Below are 26,027 nucleotides of genomic sequence, written 5' to 3'. Positions count from 1 at the left end.
TTTTTTCATCATTTGCGGGACAAAATGTATGATTTTGCGGGAGCTTTTGTAAAAAATTGCGATAAAAGTTGTCTTTTATATGTTTGTTGCAATGAAGTTGCAGGAGACAGTGAAAGTTGTAAAAAAAGTTGCGATTCTTTTGTATAGTTCTTAATAAAAAAATAAAAAGGAAACTTGTTTCGGAGAGAACAAAATTACTCTGGGCTGAGTTTTCTTAGTAACCTTACCAAAAAGGCTCAGGATCCTGCAAATGTTGGTATAATATGAAAATGGCTGCTGGATTTAAGAAAAAAAAGAATAATTTATTGAATTAATCAAATTTGAATATATGTGTCAGTGGCTTGTTGATCTTTACATTGTTAGTTAATTTCCTAACCTGGCCTGGGACACACATTCATACGGTTCGATAAAGTACTTATTGGACTTTAACTTATAATTGCACTTACAATTACGAGCATAGCTGTCCTCAATTTAGGTCATTGTGTTGTCTCATCTCCGGTTTTCATGCAACCACCGTGTGTGTGTTTGTGTGTGTGCGCGTCAGTAGTGGGGGGATTGACAGCCGACAGAATTGACTTTAGAGAGTGAAAAAACGTTACATGTTGTTAAAATGTATACAGGTTGGCAGGGCAGTCAATCGCGACATCGCAAAATCGTGGAGGGACTGGAAAATATTGATTAGTGTAAAGTCACTTAAATTGTACATACTGTAAAGATGAAAAGTTTGTATTTTCTGTATTGGTGTTTGATTCTAGTGTTTTGAGTGAGAGTGTGTTATCTAGATGAGGATTGTTCATAGTGTTTGGCTGCACTGAGCCTGTTTTGAGATGTTTGAAGAGTTGTGTTGCTTGGAATGAGTTTTGCAGGTGATGTTAACTGTTTAGCTCAGGTGACTGTTGGTAATGCAGACTGTAGTTTGTGTCATTTAGCAATCGAAAAAAACTGTAATTGCCATTTGTTTTTTGTTTCATCTGCGTTAAGACACAAAGTGCAGTTGCTCAGTCGTCAAATAAGATTTAAGTGATTACACTTTTATCTGACTCTCACCTCCATAAAATAGCTTAGCAGGAGGTGCAGATGAGCCATTGAGACACTGAGCTGGGTAACATGCAATTGATGGAGCACTTAAGTGCAAATCATAATCCAATTTTCCCCTGCTGATAAAACACTTGCTTCTTCTCACTAATTTACGACAATGAGACGAGGCCTTTGGGGGCCCAAACGACAGCATCTCGTTATCTGTGAGAGCCACCAGAGAGGAAGTGAATATATAAAAGGAGGAATGATAATAAAATGAACGTGTTAAAGATTCACATTAACTTTTCAGTTTGGGGTTGTGGATGGAGAATATGCCACAGCCTGAACCTGCTAACCTTTGCATTAATTAAACCTAATGGTATGGCATGATTCTTGATAAAATGAAAATCACGATTTCTTTTGTAAAAATCAAAATCCATCCATCTATCCGTACATACAGTAGTACACATGGTTTTGTAGTGCTTGGTGCACTTTAGAAGGCTTGTGTCCGCCTCCCACATGACCGCGACCAATAATTGGACACTCTTTGCAGCAACCCAACCTGACTGCACAGATAGCTTTGTGGCTAATTTTCTTAGGTGAGTGTTAGCGAAGTGGTAGGGTGTGTGTGTGTGTGTGTGTGTGTGTTTTATATCCGTATTACAAAAAACTTTATAGACTCGCCACTCTGTTGAACCCTTGTAAAATGAGCCTCCTTGACAAATGGCATTGCAGTCTTGTTATGTATGTTTAACTCCTTTCTGTCTTTCGTTCCTATTGTCTATTTCTTTTCGTTATTCCCTGCTCCTTTCTAACTTCAGTAACATTTAGTTTTGCATTTGTCAGTGGACAAATTCTGAGCAAAATATCAACATTGCTGTATTTTTACTAGGGATGTAACGATTACAGGTGTAACGGTAAACCACGGTAAAAATGTTGATGGTAACAATTACTGTTTTCATTTAAAATATCATTATTATCACGGTGAATTACCACGGTGTGGAAACTGCGTGTTCCCAGCTTCATCCGAGTCTCCTGAAGTTGCCTCGCGGGCGCACTGCGTAGCCTACAGTAGGGCTGTGTATTGGTAAGAATCTGGCGATACGATATGTATCACGATACATGGGTTACAATTCAATATATTGCAATATATTTCGATACTGTGCGTAAGGCGATATATTGGGATTTTTTTTTAAGTATAATTTTTGGAAAAATTAATATTTAAAAAAAGACATGATGTGCATAAAAGTCAAAGAAGTTTACTTTAGGTAAACAATTCAGTACACAGAAAATCAAACTGCCAGTTTGGGACTGTGGGTCACAGGTTCTTAGTGAGCAAATTTTTATATGCTAAAGTAGGCCAAAGTTCAGCCATAGCTACATTGTTAGCCTCTAGCAAAAAGTCAGGCACTGCTAGGCACTGTTAGGCAAGGACACTAGTGGTGCGTCTCAGCATTTAGCGGTAGGGGGTTTAAACACAACATAAACATGAACCACTGTCTTACATGAATATTTTTGCACATAAACTAAATGCATTTTTTAAAATCGATATTGCGTTTTTGAAAATCGATACACTATTGCTAAATTAAATATTGCGATACTCAAGAGTATCAATTTTTTTCTTACACCCCTAGCCTACAGTGCGTTTCTTGAAGTTGAAATCATGGCGGAAGGAGGAGATGACAGCGCTCAGGACATTTATCAGCCTTGTGAAAAAGGCCATAGTAACACTTGCTCTCTCGCCTGAGATGATTGACCAATCAGTGACGAGAGTCATCGCTTTGCTCTCCTGCCAATCACTCACGCTCAGACAGGAGAAGGGACTTTATTCTTTATCATTCCTTTCCCGTTTTTGGACTTGTTGAAGTGATGTGTGTAGCCCAGAACGTAAGTTAAAACTATTCTGTAGATGTTTATTAATGTGCATTTTTATTGCTTATATTTCAGAACCACATCCAACTTCACATGCAACGTCAAATACAACTTCATAGTTAACTTCATGTTTGAGTTGTAAATAAATCTGATGCCAAATATTATTTTTTTAAAAATGTACTTGAACAGCTTGTGTAGAAAACATTTTTTTCTACATTATTTTCGGTTTTCTTGCAGCCAAGTGCACAGACTAAGTTTTAGTGACACTCTTTTCGAACTTTCATCCATTTTCTTAAAGGTCCCATGACATGATGCTCTTTGGATGCTTTTATATAGGCCTTAGTGGTCCCCTAATACTATATCTGAAGTCTCTTTCCCAAAATTCAACCAAATTACAGCCACTAGAGCCAGTCCCACAATGAGCTGTCCTTAGGATGTGCCATTTCTGTGTCTGTAGCTATTGAGGAGGAGAGGCAAGGTGGAGGGTGGGGGTGTGGCCTTGATCAACTGCCACTTTGCTCGTTTGAAAGCCATGATGTCTCTCTCTCATGGGTGGGCCAAATTCTCTGGGCGGGCAAAGCAGAGAAAGGGGAGGTAACCTTGCTCCTTATGACCTTATAAGGAGGAGATTCCAGATCGGCCCATCTGAGCTTTCATTTAATCAAAGGATACCCAGGGGTCGGTTTACACCTATCGCCATTTCTAACCACTGGGGGACCATAGGCAGGCTGGGGGAACGCATATTAATGTTAAAAAACCTCATAAAGTGAAATTTTCATGCCATGGGACCTTTAAGAGAAAGACGCTCCACATTTGCAAGAACCAACTCTCTAATGTGTCACTCAGTAAGTGCCAAAGTAATGTTAAGGGAAAGATATTTTTGAAGTGAGGCCACTAAACCTTAAGGTTATTGTATCATAGATCAGCCAAAGCCAGGAACTGTCAGTGAAATCTGTCACACTTGTCAGCTCTGCCACAGCCCATAAAACCCATACTATCTGCTGAGATGGCACAGTGGAGATCAAAGCACAGCCCAATCTGCCTGAAAGGCACACTTCACCTGTGACATACTTGATTATCACACCTACAGCACTAAAACTAAAGGTAGTCAATTACTCTGAACGTATCATCTGGGTGCCGTGTTTTGACAGAAGTTATGAGTAACTAGAGGGTGAAAGGTTATATGACGCCACCGACAGGCGACTAAAGGAAACGTCCCGTGTCAGAAACAAAATAAAAGATTTCTCCGTCCGAACCCGACCCCGGACCCGGCCGAACCTGTCCCAGGCCAAACCCGGCCGAATCCATTCCCGAACCCGGCCGAACCTGACCCCGAACCTGGCCGAAACCAACCCCGCACCCGACCCCAACCCCGGCCGAACCCGACCCAGGCCAAACCCGACCCCGAACCCGGCCGAACCTGATACCGAACTCGTATTATATATATATGTATATATATATATATTTATATATATATATAAAGTATATATATTTATATATAAAGTATTACTGTGTTGCAAAGTGGCATGTAATTATGAACGTATCATCTGGGTACCGTGTTTTGACAGAAGTTACGAGTAACTAGAGGGTGAAAGGTTATATGACACCACCGACAGGCGACTAAAGGAAACGACCCAGGCCAAACCCGGCCGAATCTGTTCCCGAAACCGGCCGAACCTGACCCTAACCCGGCCAAACCTGACCCCGAACATGGCCGAACCCAATACCGAACCCGGCCAAATCTGTTCCCGAACCTAGCCGAACCCGAAACCGATACCGAACCTGATACCGAACCCTACCAAACTCGGCCGAACATGACCCCGGCAAAACTTGAACCCGAACCCGACCAAACCCGACCGAACCCAATCAAGAACCCGATCGAATCCCAACCGAACCCTGCTGCTTTCATCCGTGGTCAAAACAATCATTCTACTAATAACTTTATGAGTGTGTTGAACAATGCTGTAACCCTATGTTATCCACCAAGCATTAGCATTAACGTTAGCTAGGCTACTTGTCAACCATGACACTGCAGTAATGTTAAGCTGGATCGATATTACTATGTATCAATAAATAAAATCTCTGCTGTATTACTGTGTAGCAAAGTGGCATGTAATTAATCACAAAATGATGCCCTGTGGCAGAAAAAGCAGTATTACGGTTACAAGTATTTTTGTAATACTGGCCGAACCTGACCCGAACCCAGCCGAACCTGACCCCGAACCTGGCCGAACCAGACCCCGAAACCGACCCCAAACCTGGCTGACAGCCTTTTGACAATCAGCTGATTGAGGTAGTGATTGCTTCAGCTGGTGTATAAAAGCCAGGAGCTGTCATTCAGTTAGTTGCCTTTGGTTTGTAGCCATACGGTTTTTTGACCGCTGTTTCAAGTACTGCACAGAACAGAACGTGATTGAGTTGAAGTTGTTTTTTGTTAAATCCTTTTATTTTGGCTCTGCTGTCACTGCTTGTACACCGTCTGGTAAGGACAGTTCATTTCTTCTGTGGAAAAGACAAATTCATGTATCACATTGAAGTTCGAATGATAAGGAAAATAAACGTAAAAACAAAAGGAAAACAGTGGAGTTATTGAGTCTTGTTTAAGCGCGTCGACCACGGCGCATTCCGAAGGTCAAAAAAGGGAGCAAAAATGTTGTTAGAAGGTTGCTCCCACAATTCGTCAAAAAACCCAGAAATGGAAGGATCATGGATCAAGTGTCAAGTTTGGTAGATAAGTCTCTTGTGTCTGACCTGTTGAAAAAAATGTTGATAACTCAAAGATTACACCTCATGACAGTATTTCAAATCTAAGTATTCACTCACAAGTCTCTCAGTCTTCTATTACCTCTGCAAAACTCAAATTGGAAAGTAAAAGGGCTGAATTGTTGGCACGAGCTTCCAGGCTGACACAAAAACAAGCTCTGGAAAAGGAGAAAGCTATCCTTATAGCCAAGAAGCAACAGCTTGAAATGGAAACGGAAATGGCAGCAAACACTGCAAAACTGATCCGTCATCAAGGAATATGAGGATTCACATGCTGTTTTACGCCATTCAGGAGATGGGATGAACGAATATTTGGAAAATGAACTAATTGGCACATATAGTGAAATGAGAGATGTGTATACTCAAGGCAAGGCACTGCTTGTGAGCACAACCATAGAACCCGAATACAGTGATCCAAACATGGACATTGAAAAACAAAGGTCAAAGATCAAAGTGAATTATCCCGACGAACCAGATGCTACTGCTAAAAAGGTTGTCTCAAAAGAGAGTAGCTGGTCTCTGCCAGCTAATTCTTCTGCTGGCAGTATAACCAACATTGCCACTAATGAAATCCAGTTCATACCACAAAATACAGGGACTCAACCTCACCGTAGTTTTTCATCTAGCACTGGAGAGGATAACATAAGCAACTTAATAAACATCCTGGAAAAACAGAATGTGATCACAGAAACACTTGTGAAACAACAGAAAATCTCTTCTTTACCACCGCTCAGCATTCCTATTTTTAATGGAAATCCTTTGGACTACCAGTTCTTTCTAAGAGCATTTGAGCATGGCATTGAGGAAAAAACTGAGAACAGTAAGGACAGGCTTTACTTTCTGGAGCAACACACTGCTGGACAACCAAGAGAACTTGTGCGCAGTTGTCAATTTATGCCATCTGACAGGAGATATGCAGAAGCAAAAAGATTGTTAAAGCATCATTTTGGAGACAAATACCGAATTGCCACAGCCTACATCGACAAAGCCCTCAACTGGCCATCCATTAAAGCTGAGGACGCAGAAGCTTTAAAGGCATTTACAATGTTTTTAAATGGCTGCCTCAACGCAATGAATAGCGTTGAATATATGGAAGAGATGGATCACCCAGCCAATATGAGAGCCATTCTCTCTAAACTCCCATATAAAATTAAAGAGAAATGGAGGGTTAAGGCTTGTGACCTTCAGGAAGGAGAGAACAGAAGAACCAAGTTTAAAGATCTTGTGTTGTTTTTAGATAAACAGGCAAGAATCCTTTCTCACCCTGTGTTTGGAAACTTAAAGGAACCACAACTTACAACAACTAAAACAAGTTACACAGGTGTGCCTGCAATTTCTAGTATGAGGAACAAACAGAGTAGACACAGGTTTGTCACAAGTGTATCACCAGCACCTCAAACAGCTTTAATAAAGCATGTTGATAAAGCCCCTTCAAATCAATGCATGTATTGTCAAGGAGAACACAAACTTGCTGCTTGCTTTCAGATTCTCAAGAAAGCCCACAAGGAGAAGCTGGAAGAACAATGGGCATATCTGAGAGAAGTTAGGATCCCTCAGATTGATGCAGATGTTGGCTTGCTAATTGGGTGCAATGTGCCAAAGCCTCTAGAGCCATGGAGGGTCATAAACAGCCAAGGGAATGGCCCGTACGCTGTTAAAACCATCTTGGGTTGGACAATAAATGGATCATTAAGAAGAATGGACACAGCACATTCTGGAAAACCTGTTGTTATGGCGAACAGAATTTCTGTCACCAAAATGGAGGACTTGTTGCAACAACAAATCAAGCTTGACTTCCAGGAACATATGCACGAGGAATGTTTGGAAATGTCTAAAGAGGATCACAAGTTCATGGAAAGTGTCTCCAAATCTATCAAACTGGTGGACGGACACTGCAGTATTGGGCTCCTGTTAAAAGAGGGACTTGATTTCCCCGACAATCGATGTGTTGCTGAACAAAGAGCTTTAAACCTAAAGCGAAAGTTTCTACGGAACAACACGTTCTATGAAGAGTACAAAAGGTTCATGGCGGATATTATGGACAAGGGTTTTGCACTCAGGATAACCCCTGAGCAAAAACACAAAGAAGGCAAAAGGATTTGGTATATTCCACATCATGGAGTGTATCATCCAAAAAAGATGAAGCTGAGGGTAGTGTTTGACTGTGGAGCAAATTACCAAGGAACATCTCTGAATGCTCGACTTCTCCAAGACCCAAACTTAACAAATAGTCTCATTGGTGTGCTTACAAGATTCCGGCAGAAGCCTACCTCATTCATGGCGGACATAGAGGCCATGTTCCATCAGGTCAAGGTGCCAGAAGAGGATTCGGATCTTCTCAGATTCTTGTGGTGGCCTGACGGGGATCTCAGCAGTGAGCTAGAGGGATACAGGATGGTTGTGCACATTTTCGACGCAAGATCCTCACCTAGTTGTGCAAACTTTGCCCTGCAACAGTGTGTTAGAGATAATGTGGATGGATTCAGCACCGAAGCACTTGAAATCGCTCATGAACTCATTATTCTGTGTAGTAAGGGTGGTTTTAAGTTAAAGAAATGGGTCAGCAACAACAGAACGCTAATCCTTTCAATACCTGAAGAAAGTAGATCAAAGGAAATCAAGGCTCTGGATTTTGATCGGGACATTCTGCCTGTCGAAAGAGCTCTGGGTGTACAGTGGTGTACTGAGGAGGACTGCTTCCAATTTAAGCTTAATCTACCAGACAAACCACTCATCCGGAGAGGTATTTTGTCTACTGTTAGCTCCATTTACGACCCACTGGGTATGCTGGCTCCTGTCATCCTCCCTGCAAAGCAAATCTTACAAACACTTACTAGTATGAGACTCGGATGGGATGAAAGGATTCCCGAAGAACACCATAAAAAATGGTCCAGCTGGTTACGCGACTTGTATCTGTTAAGAGACTACAAGGTTAAGAGATGCATCAAACCGCATAACTTTGGGCATCCAGTATACGCACAACTTCACCACTTTGGAGATGCAAGCGAAAGTGGTTATGGTACAGTCTCCTATCTGCAAATGGTGAACAAAGCCAACACAGTGTGTTATTCTTTCATCATAGGTAAGGCCAGAGTGGCTCCACTCAAGCCTGTGACCATTCCAAGAATGGAACTTACAGCTGCCACCGTAGCTGTACGGATGGACCGGATGATGCAGGAAGAAATGGAGCTCTCACTTAAACCTTCTGTGTTTTGGACTGACAGCACATCTGTCCTAAAATATATAAACAATGAAACATCAAGATTCACGACCTTTGTCGCCAACAGAGTCGCAGTTATTCAATCTGCTTCAGAGGCTTCCCAGTGGAGGTACATGAATGGTTACATGAATCCAGCTGATTGTATCAAGAGGCATCACCGCGAGTCGCTTCATGAGAGATGAAGTCTGGTTGTCAGGGCCAGAGTTTCTCTGTCTCCCTGAGCCTCAATGGCCTAAAACTCCAGAGTTGTGCCTCACAGTCAGTGTTGTTGCTCAAGTTGTTCACGTTCTACTCCCAGTGGCATCGCCTCAAAAGAGCTGTCGCATGGATTCTACGTTTCAAAGCCTTGCTGAAAGCTCGCAAAAACTCAGGTCTGAATAAAAAGGAGACAAAATGTGACAAAGGATCTCTCACTGTTGAAAACCTGCAGGAAGCGGAAAATGCAATCATTCAGTTTTGTCAGTCTGTGTCATTTTTGGAGGAGATGACTGCACTGAAGAAAGGACTTTCAGTAAAAAAGAGCAGCCATCTTTACAAACTCTCCCCTATTCTTCAGAACAACTTGATAAGAGCGGGCGGTAGGTTGTTGGAATCTGCTATGCCATCTGAAGCTAAACATACAGTTATCCTACCCACGAACCATCATGTGACTCTACTCCTTATCAGGTATGTTCACGAGAACATAGGGCACAGTGGAAGGAATTAAACTCTCTCCCGTTTGAGGCAGAAATATTGGATTCCGGCAGGAAATGCCGCCATCAGAAAGGTCATCTCGAAATGTGTGACCTGCAAAAGACTCAGTGGACTGAAAGGTGAACAATTCATGGCGGACTTGCCGGAAGAAAGGGTCACCCCTGATGATCCACCATTCACAAATGTGGGAGTGGACTTCTTCGGCCCATTTCAGATGAAACAGAAAAGAACCATAGTTAAGCGATACGGTGTGATTTTTACCTGTTTAAATATCAGAGCAGTTCACCTAGAACTCGCACACAGTCTCAACACTGACTCATTAATGCTATTAGGAGATTCATTGCAAGAAGAGGCACTGTCAAGATCATGAGAGACATGATCATGAGACAACGGAACCAATCTGGTTAGAGCTGAGCGTGAACTAAAAGGCAATACAAGGTTTAAACCACACTCAGATTCAAAACAATCTTCTGAACAAGGAAATACATTGGACATTCAACCCACCAACAGGATCACACCATGGAGGAATCTGGGAAAGACAGATAAGAACTATCCGTCGCATTCTGAGTGCCCTAGTGCAGCAACAAATACTGGATGAAGAAGGACTCACCACGCTTTTCTGTGGAGGCCATCATAAATGACAGGCCTATCACCAAAGTTTCGAATGATGCTGGAGATTTGGAGCCGCTTACACCTAACCATCTGCTACTACTTAAGTCCAAACCTTATCTACCACCTGGCGTGTTCAATCCAAGTGACTGTTATGGAAAAAGAAGATGGTGCCAAGTGCAATACTTGGCCGACTTGTTTTGGAAGCGATGGACAAAAGAGTACTTACCTGAACTTCAAGAACGACAAAAGTGGGCCAAGAAAAGGAGAAATTTTGTCACAGGAGACATTGTCCTCATCATCGACGACACTGCTCCAAGAGGCTCGTGGATCATGGGACAAGTCCCTCAAGTCTTGCCAGATTCAAAAGGGTTCGTACGGCAAGTACAAGTGCGGACAAAAACTAGCAAACTCTGCAGACCCATCATGAAGCTGGTCCTGCTGGTTGAAGCCCAAACGAGCTGTAACCCCACTCACCCCCCTTTCTGAAATTGTCATGCCATGGGACCTTTAAGAGAAAGACGCTCCACATTTGCAAGAACCAACTCTCTAATGTGTCACTCAGTAAGTGCCAGAGTAATGTTAAGGGGCAGACTGATGGGGAAGATATTTTTGAAGTGAGGCCACTAAACCTTAAGGTTATTGTATCATAGATCAGCCAAAGCCAGGAAATGTCAGTGAAATCTGTCACACTTGTCAGCTCTGCCACAGCCCATAAAACCCATACTACCCGCTGAGATGGAACAGTGGAGATCAAAGCACAGCCCAATCTGCCTGAAAGGCACACTTCACCTGTGACATACTTGATTATCACACCTCCAGCTCTAAAACTAAACTGAGGTTGAAGGCTTGGTACTCACTGTGAAATCAGTTTGGCCTTAACTAGCTCATTTAAAATATATTTGGCACTTCAATACTACAGACAGCACCTACTGTGTATACATCAGATTAACAAAGTTAAATACGTATGATATAATAATTAAATTTTTTTTCTTCTTCTTATTTTAGTACTGTACATAGGTTTTGGCCATCATTGCTATCGATTGTTAATCAGAATTATCCTTTTTAAAGCTACTATAAGCAATTTTTCTATAATAACAATTGCTCAAATATAACAATTGCTCAAATCAAATGTGACTAATGTGAAAGGGGTCACTTGTAATGACAAACCCATGGACAATCATCACCAAACTCAGTGTTTGAATGTGTATTAGTCTCACTGGTGTCTTCAGTGTTGCTCTAGATACAAATAGCAGCTTTTTTTTTCAGTAAAAGCTCTGATAAACCCACTGCACGCTACCCTGCCTAGCACCAAACGGCAGACAGAGTTGGCGACTAGCTAGTGAACATTTAGCGGAGCATTCCAAGTAGCAGTTGAGGAGCCAGATATTTTTACTCGGGAGTTGTTGAAGAGCAAAATAGAGTTGAAAGGAGAAGGAACATTTGCCAAGTAGCCAGAAACACGGCTCCAACATTAATGTTGTGTCGTTTTGAATGTGTGAATAGTTTGATGTATGTTAGACATAACAACTCCTATGGTTATAAAACATAAATGTTGTGTTTACAACGTGTTGCGCTGCCATGGCCAAAAAACAAAACAATGAATGCAGATTTAAGCAAATAGACATGATCTTCAATACCAAAATCAAACACATGTATCTCCCTAACTGATATTTCATTGGCTTACAAAATGAAATCTCACCTCATTGTGTTGAACTGTGTTATGTTTGTTTTACTTTATTAATCCCTTTTGTGGAAATTCATATTTTTATTTCCTCTGTTATTTTTTATTACACATACACACATGAAATACACACACATGCACATGCTTTGAAGTATGACCATTTAACAGGAATTGCAGTCATACAAGGAGTTAAAGAGGCCATTTCTTGTTTTCTGAAATGCAGAAAGTCATTCCCACTCACCCTCCTTTGATGTAATCTAAGAATGTGAACTCTGACTCCACTGAGAACGAGAGCAGGGTCACCTGGAGTTAAAGACAAGGAGAAACATTTCATTAAACATGGGGGTAATGATCTTTTCCTCCATAAATACAGAAATGCCTCCTCCTCCACAGCTTGTCATGGTTCAGCACATACTTTTAGTAAAAGATATTAGTTGGCTGGTTTCTGATGACTGATTAACTTACATTGCCAGAGGACAAGTTTGGATAGAGGATGAGATGCATTTGTATGCATTACATTCACATACCCACACTGCTGGGTAAGTTGTATGAAAAATGGTTTCTGAATTGGTTGTTGATGTCACCCACTCTGATCTCTCAGATCTTATGTCCTTCAAGTTCTGCAGCGCCTTGATCTTTCATTTTTTCCACTTACATACTTAACAGCCTCAAAGTACATCTTGCATAATCACCTACAATACCAGACATAGTATATAATGGACAGTGTGTTTGTGTACAGGAAATGCCAAAACACACAGATGTAACTACTGAGTAAGTTATTTAGCTTGAGCTGAATTTCTAAACTACAACTGAACCAACAAATCTTGTTTCTTAGCTTTTTACCAAATGTTTTAATTTGTGTGTGATAGGAGAATTACTGAGGAAATCTACTTTTTTTTCTCACAACATAGAAAGCACATATCTGCATTTTCTTCCAAGGAGCCAACATTTGCGTCATGATTAAAGAGGGACTCATTTAACAGAAGAAGAAGTAGATGTGGTGCAGACGAAAGAGGCACAGTGCCAGTCCTGCTGCTAGAGCCATACTCACTGTCCCAGAGTTGACATATTTCTTTTTCTTCATTTTCTTCTTGGTATTAATCACCTAAAAAAAAAAACAAGAGGTCCAGGTGATCTAAAATGAAAACATTTTGGCCACAATATAGCCAAGAAACTGCTTCAAACCAAAAATATAGATAGGCTATTCACATACATATATATTTGTATTTAAAATACAAATTAGTATATACATATTGTATACAGGTGTGTAAGCCACTGTCAGTAATACAATATTTGAATTGTTTTTTTTAGTTTAGCCAAAATTGGTTACAAAATCTTGCAAATCAAAAAATTCCATCTAAAAACAAATCTGCCATGCAAGTCTGTTTTCCTTGGCCCTTAACATTTTATTCAGACTCTGAAACAAACGGTCAACCTTTAAACCATCCAACCAAAATACTGCATTACTCGCTCATAATTATAAAACTCTGTATGTATTTCTTTCCGTATCTTTTCTTTTTACACATAAAAATAGATTTCCCAGTACTTATCTCACTCCCTTTTACACACATTCACATCTTGTAGCTTTACAACAAATGTGATGACGTATGTGGCGTGTATGTGGGCAGAATGAGAAGTGCATTCCATCACAGATATGTGTGCAGTTTGTCCATCCAAGTGACAGAGAGGACTTTAAGGAAGGTGAGAATAGATGTGTCTGCATGAAGTAACAGATGTGTATTAATAGAATGTGTAGCTAATGTAAGATCCCTTATAAACACTTTATCTTGAGTATATTATACATCAATCACACTTTTTTCACAAGTTTGGAAAAAAAAAGTTTGGAAAATTCAGAATCAAACCACAAGGCTACAGGGAAGCAATTGGTGAGACAGGCTTAAGCTGCAAGGCTTACACTGACTGTACCAGTGTTCTACCGGCTCCAGAACAAGAGAGAGATGTCAATCCGGAGACCAAAGACGTCTCGGCTCATTACCTCAATCCTTTATGGCTGCTACTAGGCATGAAAGTGACAGCCCCTAATTTAACGCGGAGGGATGGCAATTTGTCTGACACACTGAACAATCTGCTGATGCAAAAACTAAAGGGCCTTTCAGTCTCACTTGGAGGTAGAGAGGAATCAAGAGTAGCGTATAATGGAGCTGACATCCAAGAGACAGGTATTTGTCCTTCGGCTGGAGGCCACCAAACCGCAGAAGCCTGAAGGTTTTGAATTGTTCTCCTTTATGGTGAGACTTTCAAGTGTCTAAATAATATTATTTTTGAACAAGGGTTAATGCTCAGTAGTAATCTTCATGCTCACAATCTTACAACAGAAATGTTTCCTCATAAATTAACATTATATATTCTGCTCTGGACAAGTGTAGGAGTGTGATTGGCACAGGACACATCTGTCATTTTCAGGCCTTGCCCACCACCCTTGGATTCTGGGACAATTAAATGAGTTGGGTTTGTAATTTGCATACAGAGCTGTATTGTGTGCTATTAAGGGACACGTTAAGCTATCCCAAAACAAGTACTGAGAAACCGTTACTATCATTCTAAATCCCTGGATTGTTTTGCTATTAATCCTGTTTCACACGGCTACTCAGTTTTTATGTGTGTCCGCATCCAGGTGATTATAGTGGCAAAATAAATCTAATAACAAATGAAGAACTTGGGAAGAAGAAATATTTCTTTGGATGTATAACTGCATGCGGAAGGTGCGGAGACGTGCACAAATACTGTACCATACGAATGCCCTTTAAAGAAACAAATCAGTAGTACGGTATCACTTTTTCAAAATGTTTTATTGTAAATGCAATGGTTTGCAGCAGGAGTAGAAGATGGAAAAGAATGTGCTAGAATAATGGAAAACAGTGCAACAGTGATGTTTGTCAAAGATAGAAATGTCACTAGAAATGGGATATAAGACGCCCAGTGTAGAGGGATTCCTGATCTCAGGAGCCAACAGACGTGTTTTTGGAACTGTGCAAACTCACCTCGTACACATTGAACTGGCTCTGCCCTCGAGCTAGCTCTCTGTAGCTAGTCGTAAAATCCCCAATGAAGTCATGGCTGGGAAAAGGAATAAAAGGAAAGAAACACCAGTGAGTAAGAAAAACACATCCGGGAAAAAGTAACAGGACAGATGTCGGACAAAATGGAACTTCATGACAGGAAACCTTTACCTTAAACTTGGCTCAAATTTAAGTTCTTATTTTTTAATTGAAGATTGCAATCACACTTACCTGCCATCCCTATCCCAATCGTACACTTCCACCTTGATTGTTCTGGGGGAGAAAAAAATCAGACAAACGCACAATCAGGTTACATTTTAAAGCAACATGCTCATTGGCAAACAATCTCACCACAATAGTTCATTCTGGAGCTTTTAATCATATCACACAATCTTCCTTAGCAGATTGAGCTCGCCCAGTTGTCATGGAGTTGTGTACTCAAACTATAAGCCAACTAGGCAAGTCCCTAAAAAGTGCATAGACACATTATAATTTGAACATCATGACAGGAAAGGATGTTGTCTTAAAGAAAGAAATTTAAACAAGAAATTACTTTTGGGGTTTTGTTTCAACCACGAGGCCAACATCAAACATTGTGAGAGCATTTAGAGAATACAGTGCATGTGTTGAATAGGTGCTATAATGTCATCACGCTTGGCATCAACCACTTTTCTTAGCAAGAACTTCATTAGCACCATTATGGCTTTTGTAATTAATGAGGACAGGAGACAGCAGCCACAGGTGTGGGCTCCTGTTTCATTGAGCCTTGTAGTTTTCAGTGCCAAATACATACTGTATAGCTCATCATCACTATTGAGTGTTACGAGGAAAAGAAACTTTGAGGATGTCTATGTATTTACCTAAAAGAGTTTGGCGTGTTAATGAGTGATTCAGTGGGTTCAGTGGCGCTCAAGTAATTATATTGTAGGTTACTCACTCAAAACATAGCTAAATTATTTTCAAATACTGTACTAAGTACACTGATATCATTTAATTTAAAAGAAAGTGTTTTGAAATGGTGCTAAGGGTACCCGAAAATCAATTAAAACTGATGTCCCTTTGTTCGAAAACTGGGATTCTTGCTAGCTTTGGAACAAAGCTGAGCAGCTGGCTACACGATGCAAGAAAAAAGTCAACTTGTATAAAGCACTCAGTCAAAAATTGCAAACTGCAGCACATGTTCACTTCCAACATTCAAAAGAACATCAGACAAAAAACATACTCTTATGCCATACACAAATGCAGCAGAAACAAAGTCCCTGCAGAGCGAAGAAGAGAAAAAAACTTTTTTTGGGACTTTCATTCCTGAGTCACATTGATCTCACCCCCATGTCTCCCCACTTCATCTTACACAAGTACTGACACCGGCCCAGATCCAAAGAAAATGAAAGCAAGCAACACATCAGTGACTCTTTTCCTGTCACTGAGGAATTAAAAGATGCCTGAAATAAGCCCAACTTCCTTGCTGCCACCTGGCCCCTGTCGTTCTGTGGTGACAGTTTGTTCTTCTGAGGTTATCTTCAAGACTGTGAGAGAGAAGAAAATGTGCACTTGGGTGAAAGAAACATGATGCTTCTCTTCCAGTGTGGAAAAAGAGAGGGAATAGGTAAGAGGTAAGACAGATGCAGCACAGAAAGAAAAGGTAAGGCAGGTCCTTCTCTTAACCAATCCATATGCAGTACTAGTGCTAAATGCAATTGGTGCGTTTTTTAATGCACGTCATGTTACTCAAAGTACCAGGAAGCTGTCATCATACCGGCTGAAAGCAATTACCGTCATTTTATTTTAGATCCTAACTTAGAGCTGCATTAAAGGACTCTGATGCTCAAATCCTTGAGTGGCCCCGAACTCTCAGAACAATATACACTCCAAAACTAATATGCCACAGTTATCCTCCGCTACTATTCTAAGGCATCTTTAATGAACATGACTCATCTTCGGTAATGGAGGCGCATATAATTGAGAGGAAAAAAAGGGAGACTGCATTTGACACTGAACAATTCTTCAGCTCCAATTACACGGATTTGTCCGTGATCTTTTGCCAGGGACGGTAATAGACTATGCTTGAGTCACCTGGGCAGGCATGTTAATGAGAAAGAATTGATCCTTTTGATGTTTTTAATGAATTATCAGCATAAGAATATATACCTTTGTACCACCTACACATAGGAAACACAGTATATAGGAGGTATAGAGGATCTATACATACTGTACAATAGAGATATGGAGTTATACAACAACTTGGAAGCACCTTCCATTTCCCTCTTCTCTCTTCACACACCCTCATCCTCTTCTCCTTGATCCACTCATCTGGAACAGGGCCTTTGACATATTGGATTTCTGGTTTTCCTTCCGAACACTGCAAGTATACTTGCCTTTGCTGCCCGTGATCGTTTATTCTCCTCTCCTTCATTTCTCCTCCTGTCCTCCTCCCCTAACTCTTTCCTACTTTACTTTCAATCCTATACTCTCCTCTTCTTTGCCAAAATGTAGTCTCCAGAGCAGAGTTTATGTATGTACTATGTATGTATGTATGTATGGAGAAAAGGAACTCGACACTTGAAGGATAGTCTACCTAATCAGTGCGCCACCCAGTTGCCAGCCAACACAGTTGCCAGCCAACACAGTTGGGAGGTGGAGGTGTTTTTATCCTTGTCTGTGTTTGCAAAATATTCTAAAAGGTAAAACAGATATGACATATATGTATGTCAGACAGATAGCCTTTGGCGACAATTCAGATCTGGGATTTCTGTGTATTTTTTCCTAGCAATAACAAGCAACACTTTACCGATGACAGATTGTATGCAGCGACACTGTGCATGGTCCAGTAGCCTTTAGCCATTGTTTGCTGTAGCTGCACATTGTTATGGATGTTGCCTTTGTGGCAGAAGAATTTAACATATTTTTTCCCCTCCATAACAAAAGAGTTAATGTCTACTTCACAAATCCTATTCTTTGTAACAGTGGTCTTTAGGGCAGAAAAAGTGAAACCAGTGCATCCCTAATATTGATACCAAAGATAATTATATTGGCTGATACCAGGTACCAATCCAATACCAGTGCTTATTTTTCAAATCTTACTATGTGAAACAGTTTGGGATTTAATGTGTAAGGTAATATGTGGCTGTAACTACACTTCACTTCTTAACTACATTATAAGAGGACATGTGCATACGCTATTATTCCTTATGGAATTATATTGTTCATGAAAGTTTGACATTGTCTTGTAATTGAGAAACAACTGTATTCAATGGGAATTGGTCACAACACCACTCCTAAATAATTACTGGCAAACAAAGGTTTTCAAATTGATTAAGAAGTCTAACCGTTTTTAAGTAAGTTAAACATTTAACTTAAACTTTGTTACAGTATTTTACACCAGGCACTAAATAAAACGGAACATGCAACACTACACTGGCCTTCAAAAAAGTCTGAATAGACACGGCAGAGCCCAAATGAAGTGCAGCTGTCAGTGAGATCTTTACAGTCCATTCCATCTACATCCCACAGGGACTTTCATTGTTTTCATTGATACAAGACTGTCACTGAGAAAGACCATGGAACTGAAATACAAAGTGTATTTTTCTATCTTCTGAGACTTTCTTTAAACAAGCTCCGTAGATACAGTTCTATGTTTCCCACGTAATGAAAAGAATAAAATCACAAATGGATGTCACATTTATGCCTATCAGCACGCTTTGTTCCAGCAGGAGCAATAGAGTGCAGCACTGTTTTCAGGCGTATTTGTACCAGTGCTTATTTGTCTGGCTCGAGAAAGAAAGTCAGGCAATCGGCTGGAAGGATGCATCATCTCTTTCACAGACACTGCGTCTTCCTCCCTTTGCTCTTTTAGAGATGTCAGTTTGGAGAACAGTGCCCCCTTTGGAAACACCCTCTGTTGAACTGGCTCCGACTTCTCCTTTTGCCCTTTGGTGCATCTAATGAGAGGGACATGTCCAAGCTAAAGCTCTGAGCTAATTAGAGCAAAGTAAATCAGCAGGAGCTCATCCCCGGCAACTACTCTCGGGCTACTACTCTCAACTGATAAAGGTGGTTCGATGCCTTCTTCAACATGTGCCAGAGTGAGAGAGAGTAGAGTGAGTACCAACTCGTAGCTAGCAGTTTGGATCCACTGTCACTGCTTCTCCCCCCCATCTACAACAGCAATAAATATTTCAATGCTTCTTTAATCTGCATCCTGTGTACATCTCATTATGTATAGTGTATATATATGTATATATAAGTACTTTTCGATCAAATGCTGAGCCTTCAGACTTGGAGACATCGCGTAGAGAAGTGAGGGGAGACAACACACCTCCTTCAGGTTATCCCTATAAGTGTGTTTCCATACACTTGTTTTAATGATCATTTTCAATGTGTGCATAAAAAAACTGGAATAACTGGAAATGTATTCTTCAATAGTTTAATGGCACCCGACATGGAGAATTAGCGGCACCAACTGTTTATCTCGATGTGTCTAACTCCTAATAGTCGTATTCATGGAAACTTAGCTTATGTCAAATAAATTCAGATGCTGTGTGAGTTTTTGGCTGAATCCAAATGTTCGGACCACATACCATGTAAACTATGTATCTTGCATAAGTTGCCAATATCAATACAGTGAAGGACTATTAAGAAAAATACTTTAATTCATCTCCATAGAAGCAATCAAGGTCAGTCATGTCTTACAGCATATTTTTTTGCTTGATGTGATGATGGAGAGCATGGAGAGTATGTGAGGGTGGACGTTTGAACTTTGACAAGAACTCATTGGGTCCTGCAGTGGACCAAAAGGAAAACAAAGAAACAATATTGCATGGCAATCTCTATTATAAGCCTTGTTCATATAACTAAGTGTAGGACATTCGGAAAAGACCGACCGGCTATATTCAAATAGACTTTTATACATGTAATAGAAATTGGTCTGAACTGATTTAGTTCATTTTTTCTCTTTAGGTTATAAATCACTGGAAGCTTTCCCTCAGTTGATGGATGTAAACAGTAATTACATAAATCAAAAGAATTGACAGCCTTAGGAACCGTGTTTAAAAAATCTATTTATTAGTGGGTCTTAAGAACTATATAATTAATAAGACAGACAGACCTTCCCACTCCCCCGAAATAGAAATATTGACAAATAAAACACTGACACAAAGTTTATTCCTTACCCACGCACAAGTCTGTAACCTGTTTATAGCGCTGTCTTGGTGATATTTCAAGACTTATAGAATTTCAGCTCATGGCTTGTCACATTGTATTATACTCTAGGTGTGTGTGTGTGTGTGTGTGTGTGTGTGTGTGTGTGTGTGTGTGTGTGTGTGTGTGTGTGTGTGTGTGTGTGTGTGTGTGAGAGAGACAGGGTAGTGACCCCTTCTTGAGCTTATGTGTAATTGGCTAGCTCACACAAATTCAGCTAATATTTCCCAATTATCAAATACTTCCTGAGACAACCCCATCAATAGCTCTGCTCCTGGCTCCTTCTGTTTGGGATTTGCCTCCGTTTTCTGCACACACACTAACTACTCAGCATTCTCAGTAATCAGAGTTTTACTGCATACAAAGAAGATAGAACAGGCACATTTTTTTCCTGCCACGAAAGTAATCTGTCTGTCACTCTTTCTTCTTTCAAAGCTCCTTCATGATTTAGTTTATTTTCTTTCCAGCACTGTCTTTTAAATTAGAGGAAGGCGGATAAACTCGGAGAAAAATGAATTCATATCCCCTCTGACACAACATGTCTACATTAATTATGTGCAAATTGGAAGGAGCAACCATTCATTATTTGATATATTTAGTCAGTAATAAGTGATCCAGTGTTTTCTAGGGCAAAAGTGTAAAAGCAAAGCGATAATGAATATTGTTAGTGTTATAATAGTACTTTTATATGGCTCAGAGATTATATCTGAACAGAATAGCGTTGACAGCAGAAATACCGCAAGGATGTCTTTGGAGATTAAAGAGGCTCATTATGCCTGACCAGTGCCATTCTAGCAAAGATCGATACCGAGGGATGTCCTAAGCACACAGCAGCAGAAATAATGTGACAGAGTAGAAATAATTGGAGGCTTAATGCTGCACCATGTTGAACTGGTATCGATTTCGGCTGGTTGATCTCATTGATGCTTATAAGGTCCAGTAATGGCTGCCGTCAGTTAGAAAGCCATGAAGGCACTTGTTAGATTGAGCCAACAGAAATCAATGAAAGGCAGGTGTGTGTGTGTGTGTGTGTGTGTGTGTGTGTGTGTGTGTGTGTGTGTGTGTGTGTGTGGTGGGATAAATGGTACCAAGTGTAGCAGTGAGAGGATCAGAAGGTTTAAAGAATAGGGCGAGGCTGCATTGTACCTGTCGAAGTCTCCATTGCAGAGCGCTCGTACTGGGATAGTGAAAGGCTGCCACACTGGATTTAATGTGTTCTTCACCACCTCTGTTTTATGGCAGATAGTAAACCTAGAGGAGGAGGAGGGGAGTTAGGACAAGATATGTTCAAGGCAGAGAAAGAAATTGTAATATCATTTGTTAATTACACAAGCTAGGGAGAGAGATAAATATGCAAAAAGGGGAGGATCCTGCAACTGAAGAGATGGAAACAGGAAGACAATGTCAAATCCTACAGTGACAGGAGAGATGCTTTAAATAGGGCTGTACCCAGCTTTGTTTACCGCTTGGCCTGTCTCCCAGCTATATTATGTTTTAGACCACAGAGAATAATTTGATATTTCAGTCTGGCTTTTAAATCCTTTCCCTTGACCAAAAGGGTGACAGTGATATGCAAATGGATTTTTCTGTATGGATATCTGAAATGCTCGCAGAGGAGAGCCACATACATTCCTATCAAATACCCACCAAATATTCTCTTGAAAAGCCACGGCTTTCACAATTTTTTAATTTTTGTTTTCACCCAAAGCCTTGGATTACTTGTGGTCCACTAAGTGCCTCAAGCCTTTTAAAACCCTGTTAGTCCTTAAGCCATGCAGGCCTCTAATTTATACCCCCCACTGGCACCAACAAACGATACTTCTAGCACATCCGTCAGGATCCATTTCTCACCCTGTTATGCATCAAAAAAGAAATACTGAGGAAAAGCTGGAAGATGGCTAATGAAGCACTTGCTAAAGCATCTCCGCTGATGCTGCCACAACTGCACAGCCCCTTGGGAGGCTAAACAGTACTCTGGAAAGGCGTGAGGAGATGGGGGAGTGTTGTGTATCCCTATGTGAATTGCCTCAGAAACTGACAGTGTTTTTCCTATTGATGAAAAATGCATATTGTGTTTTTTTATTCTTGCTTTTATACATGAATTGCCTCTTGTATTTGCTCTCCTGGAGTCATTTATGCAAGACATAGTCAGGAATTGTGGTTGTGTTTTGAACAGTGTCCTTGCCTCTTTATGCAGCCTCTTAAGTTGTGCATGCTTCAGTAACTACTGCAGCTCTTCTGTCATACTTTACACACTGGCAACACCAGCACTTACCAGCAGCTACCTTTCGAAACACTTGGAATGAAAAAAACAAAATCACATCGAGCACTCACGTTCCATCTTCGTTGCTTCTGTAGAAGACCATGAAAGGGTCCGACTTGCCAAAGAAGTCCTTTTTGTCCAGCTTGTTGGCACAGAACTGCATAGTGGCACTATCCTGCAGGGATGCATGGAGATGTGAGGAGAGAAGTTTGAGATAGGTTGCGGTGGAGGGAAGGGAAGGGAAGGGTATGTCATAAAGTCTTCATGATTATAGAATGGCAGGTATTATTTATGTGGCCTATTTCACTCTTCTTCCTCTGCTTCTTCTCTTTCATCTTCTCAGCTTACAATAGGGCAGCAGATGGAGAAAGCTGTCTCTGCATCACACTATAAGATAATGAATGCTGCATGAATACTGTAATCCCTGTACTTTCTTGTGTGTTTGGGTGTGTTTACCCTTATTTATATGTATTGGCATATTGTGAATATCCTGTTTTTTTTACAGAAAAAAGAGAAGCTTTATGTATGATATTTTATTAGATTTACATTAGAGCAACATGTACATGAAGAGAAATAAGTCAGCCCAAGGTAAGCATGTGTACACATTGAGCCACTCAGTCAGAACTGCAGCAATAATAGCCATACAAGCAGATTTGTAAGGCTGCAATGGCCGTGACACACCAGATAACCAACAGTCGAATACATTAAAATCAGACAACTTTGCTATTCTTATAACTTTTTTCTACTATTTGGGCAAATAATGTAAAGTTTAACCGGTGGTTTGGGCTGGAGGAAAGGCCATGTTGTCAATAGGCTTGATTGATAAACTGCGCCTCTTCTGTAAAGTGGCCGAGAGCAGGCGGCAGCAGCCGGCAGCAGCCGTGGGCGCTGACAAAAAGCCGCGGTCAAGTTAGACAGTTTACAGCCATTTCCAACAGCCTTCAGGCTGAACAGCAAGTCACAGAAACACTCACATCCTGTTAGGTCTGATTTATTAAAATGTTATCAGACCCATATATCAGCTTGTACAGAGTCTACAGTTGTTTTTATTATGACAGAGTAGCTGTTAAAATGCTCTACATGCAATCTATTGCTGATGTTATCAAACAAGACTGTAGATGATCTGTAATCTGAACAGATTTAGTCTCTCTGACTTCTAAACGTCACCATCAGCCACACAACATGTGGTTTGTACAGAATAAGCCTTTAAATCAGACAAATAGCAAGTAAAATCCCAATTCAAAAACAATAAAATGTTTAAATAAAACGTCATCATGTTGAGTCAATTCTGAACCAATCAGCTGAGAGCCAGGCTTTTCCCAGCATGCCCTGGGTCCGCCTGGCTCTTGCAGTCGGTGAAAAACAACTGCGCTGCCTGCCTCTCAAAACTGTGGCTGCCTTGATCTCGTGAGGTTATCGTTGCCCACGTGTGCATGATGTCAGAGCAAGTCGGGATCAAGTCGGAAACAAATCTAACCAGCATGCATTGGGCCGCGATCGACGGTGATCGATTCTGCGCAGGCCTGGCTCATCTCGAACGAGCATTTCTGCGCGGAGGACATCACAGAATCACCTTGTCTGGCTCAACTCTAAATATTTCAGATTTTCTTAAATTTAGTTACTCCATTTCCTACTTTGTCAGCCTCAACTGTAAGCCCAGCTGTACAAGCATGGTTACAAGTTAGCATTTTGCATGTTTAAAGGGATCGACCGATACTGGTTTTTCAAGGCCGATATCGATACAGGTTATTGGTAGTAAATTAAACCAATAACCGATATTTCAAACTGATATGCATTTATAGTGAAAATGAAAAGCTTTAAGTCAAAATTAAGATTACAAACTCCAACACAATTTTTTGTTTAAATGCTTTAAGCAATTATTTAATAAATTAGAAACTTTCAACATAATACACAGTAAAAGATAGTCAGATAGTGTTGTGGGCGGGACATTAAGAAAGACTCAGTGGTGAGTGAAACCGAAGCAGAGGGACAGACACAGAGCTGTAGCGGAGCCAAAGTAGCACACTTTTTAATTAGTAACTTTATCGGTTGTCAGGCAAATAAAACGCCAATATAGATAATCTGCAAACTGCCAAAAAACGTCCCTAGTTTAAATGCCATCAGGAACCATTAAGACCCATACAGCCATACAGCAAACAATGAAGTAAGGGTGCTGCAAAACTGGTGTTGATTCACAGTGGGATTGGCAGTACTAGCAACTATATCAATATCAAAAATATTGGTCAATGGAGATTCAGGTTAAGTAGCATTGAAATGGTCCTTCTATACCACTGCGAAGGATCTGGTGATCATTTTAAATTAGTACGTTAGCACAGAATATTCAATGTTAAGGTACAAAGTTGTTCTTGAACATGATTGAGTAGAGGACCTAATGAATGTTCAGTTCAGTTGGGTGATTATTTCAATCTCTTTTATGTCAACATGTCACATCACAGCCCCCATGTTTCACCACCTAGCTGCTGGAGACAAGGACAAAGTTTAGGCGGGGGTGTAAGAATAGTAGGACTCAATGTCCTGTCCAGCACATGCTCACACACATGCCTGCAGATACACAGTATTTGTACATTGTCCACTCCATACGAATACTCACAAATGTAACAGAGCTGCTGGAAAACTCAAAGAAAAGCTCAGAGAACTATTTCATGAATCACATTATACAAAGTTAATATTTTGGAAAAATGTGCTTCACTTATTTGGGTGTGGACGTATGACTCCATTGTTTGTCATTCACTGTGTAGTGTGAATGTCACCTGCTTCCCCTCTATGAGCTACTGGCAGTCAGCCTACAATACACTCTAGCTTTATCTATAACCACCGCCTAATTGTGTGTGTGTGTGTGTGTGTGTGTGATCCCTAACCATAGTAGCGTATCCACCGAACTGCGGTACTGCTCACATTAGTGCCAGCTGCTTACCAAGTCTAATTCTAGCATGGGTATTGGTCATCAAGCTAACTTCTTCTGATACCTGTCACAGCATCTGGAAAACATCAGATGCTTCAAGTATATTTCTGCGTCAGACAGACATCAAACACAAACCACAGTTTCTGCTTCGGGCTTTATGTTTTTCTAATATGTTTTGAGGGCTGCTTTGCTTCTTGTTTCAGCCAAATAATGATGGACTTGTTCTCAATTTAGAGCCATAACCAGAAATTTTGGGTATCATTTTGGTTAAAATATGATGTTGTTAGATAAAAATTAAATCCATAGTTTTTGCTTTCAGCAGTTATTAAGCCAACAATTGCAATCAATCATCATATTGTCAAAAATGTCTAAGTAATTACCTCTAAATTAAGGTTGCAAATTATTACTTACCATTATTTTCTTAATTAAAATTATGTTCTAGAAAGGTTACCATAGCAAGTTCCTTCAGTGTATGGTTTAGCCTTGCAAGATAATCTTTACAAAAAAGGTAAAGGTTTTCTAAAATCAAAAACTTCATTGAAATAAATAAACATGTATAAAGTTAGGGAAGTACATCTTAATTCATATTAGCATGAAAAGAGTACTCCATCAATTCAGCATAACTTTGTCAGACTCATGATGGAGAGTTTAAAAAAAACAAAGATAAAGTCTGTGCAGCAGACCCGATATTTATCCTCTTTTTTATTCCACTATTCTTCAAACTTCAAAACCTGGTGCCTACATTCAGTGGGGGTTATTTTTAACTC

The 26,027-nt window shown here is 40.4% G+C and overlaps 1 protein-coding gene across 3 annotated transcripts in view; it reads right to left on the bottom strand.

Annotated features, from left to right (window-relative positions):
• cpne5b (copine Vb) overlaps positions 1-26,027 on the bottom strand; it is a 158,695-nt gene that overhangs the window by 15,747 nt on the left and 116,921 nt on the right. For all 3 annotated transcript variants that reach the window (XM_078247408.1, XM_078247407.1, XM_078247406.1), the window contains 6 exons: positions 22,409-22,512; positions 21,221-21,325; positions 15,110-15,151; positions 14,861-14,936; positions 12,910-12,963; positions 12,100-12,161 (listed from right to left, as the gene is read on the bottom strand). In XM_078247408.1, coding sequence (XP_078103534.1) covers positions 12,100-12,161; positions 12,910-12,963; positions 14,861-14,936; positions 15,110-15,151; positions 21,221-21,325; positions 22,409-22,512 — 443 coding nt within the window. The remainder of the gene's footprint in view (positions 1-12,099; positions 12,162-12,909; positions 12,964-14,860; positions 14,937-15,109; positions 15,152-21,220; positions 21,326-22,408; positions 22,513-26,027) is intronic.

Source organism: Sander vitreus, chromosome 4 (genome assembly GCF_031162955.1).
Source record: "Sander vitreus isolate 19-12246 chromosome 4, sanVit1, whole genome shotgun sequence".
Classification (NCBI taxonomy): Eukaryota; Metazoa; Chordata; class Actinopteri; order Perciformes; family Percidae; genus Sander; species Sander vitreus.
The sequence above is the reverse complement of the archived record's forward strand: the minus strand, read 5'-3'. Positions and strand labels throughout refer to the sequence as shown.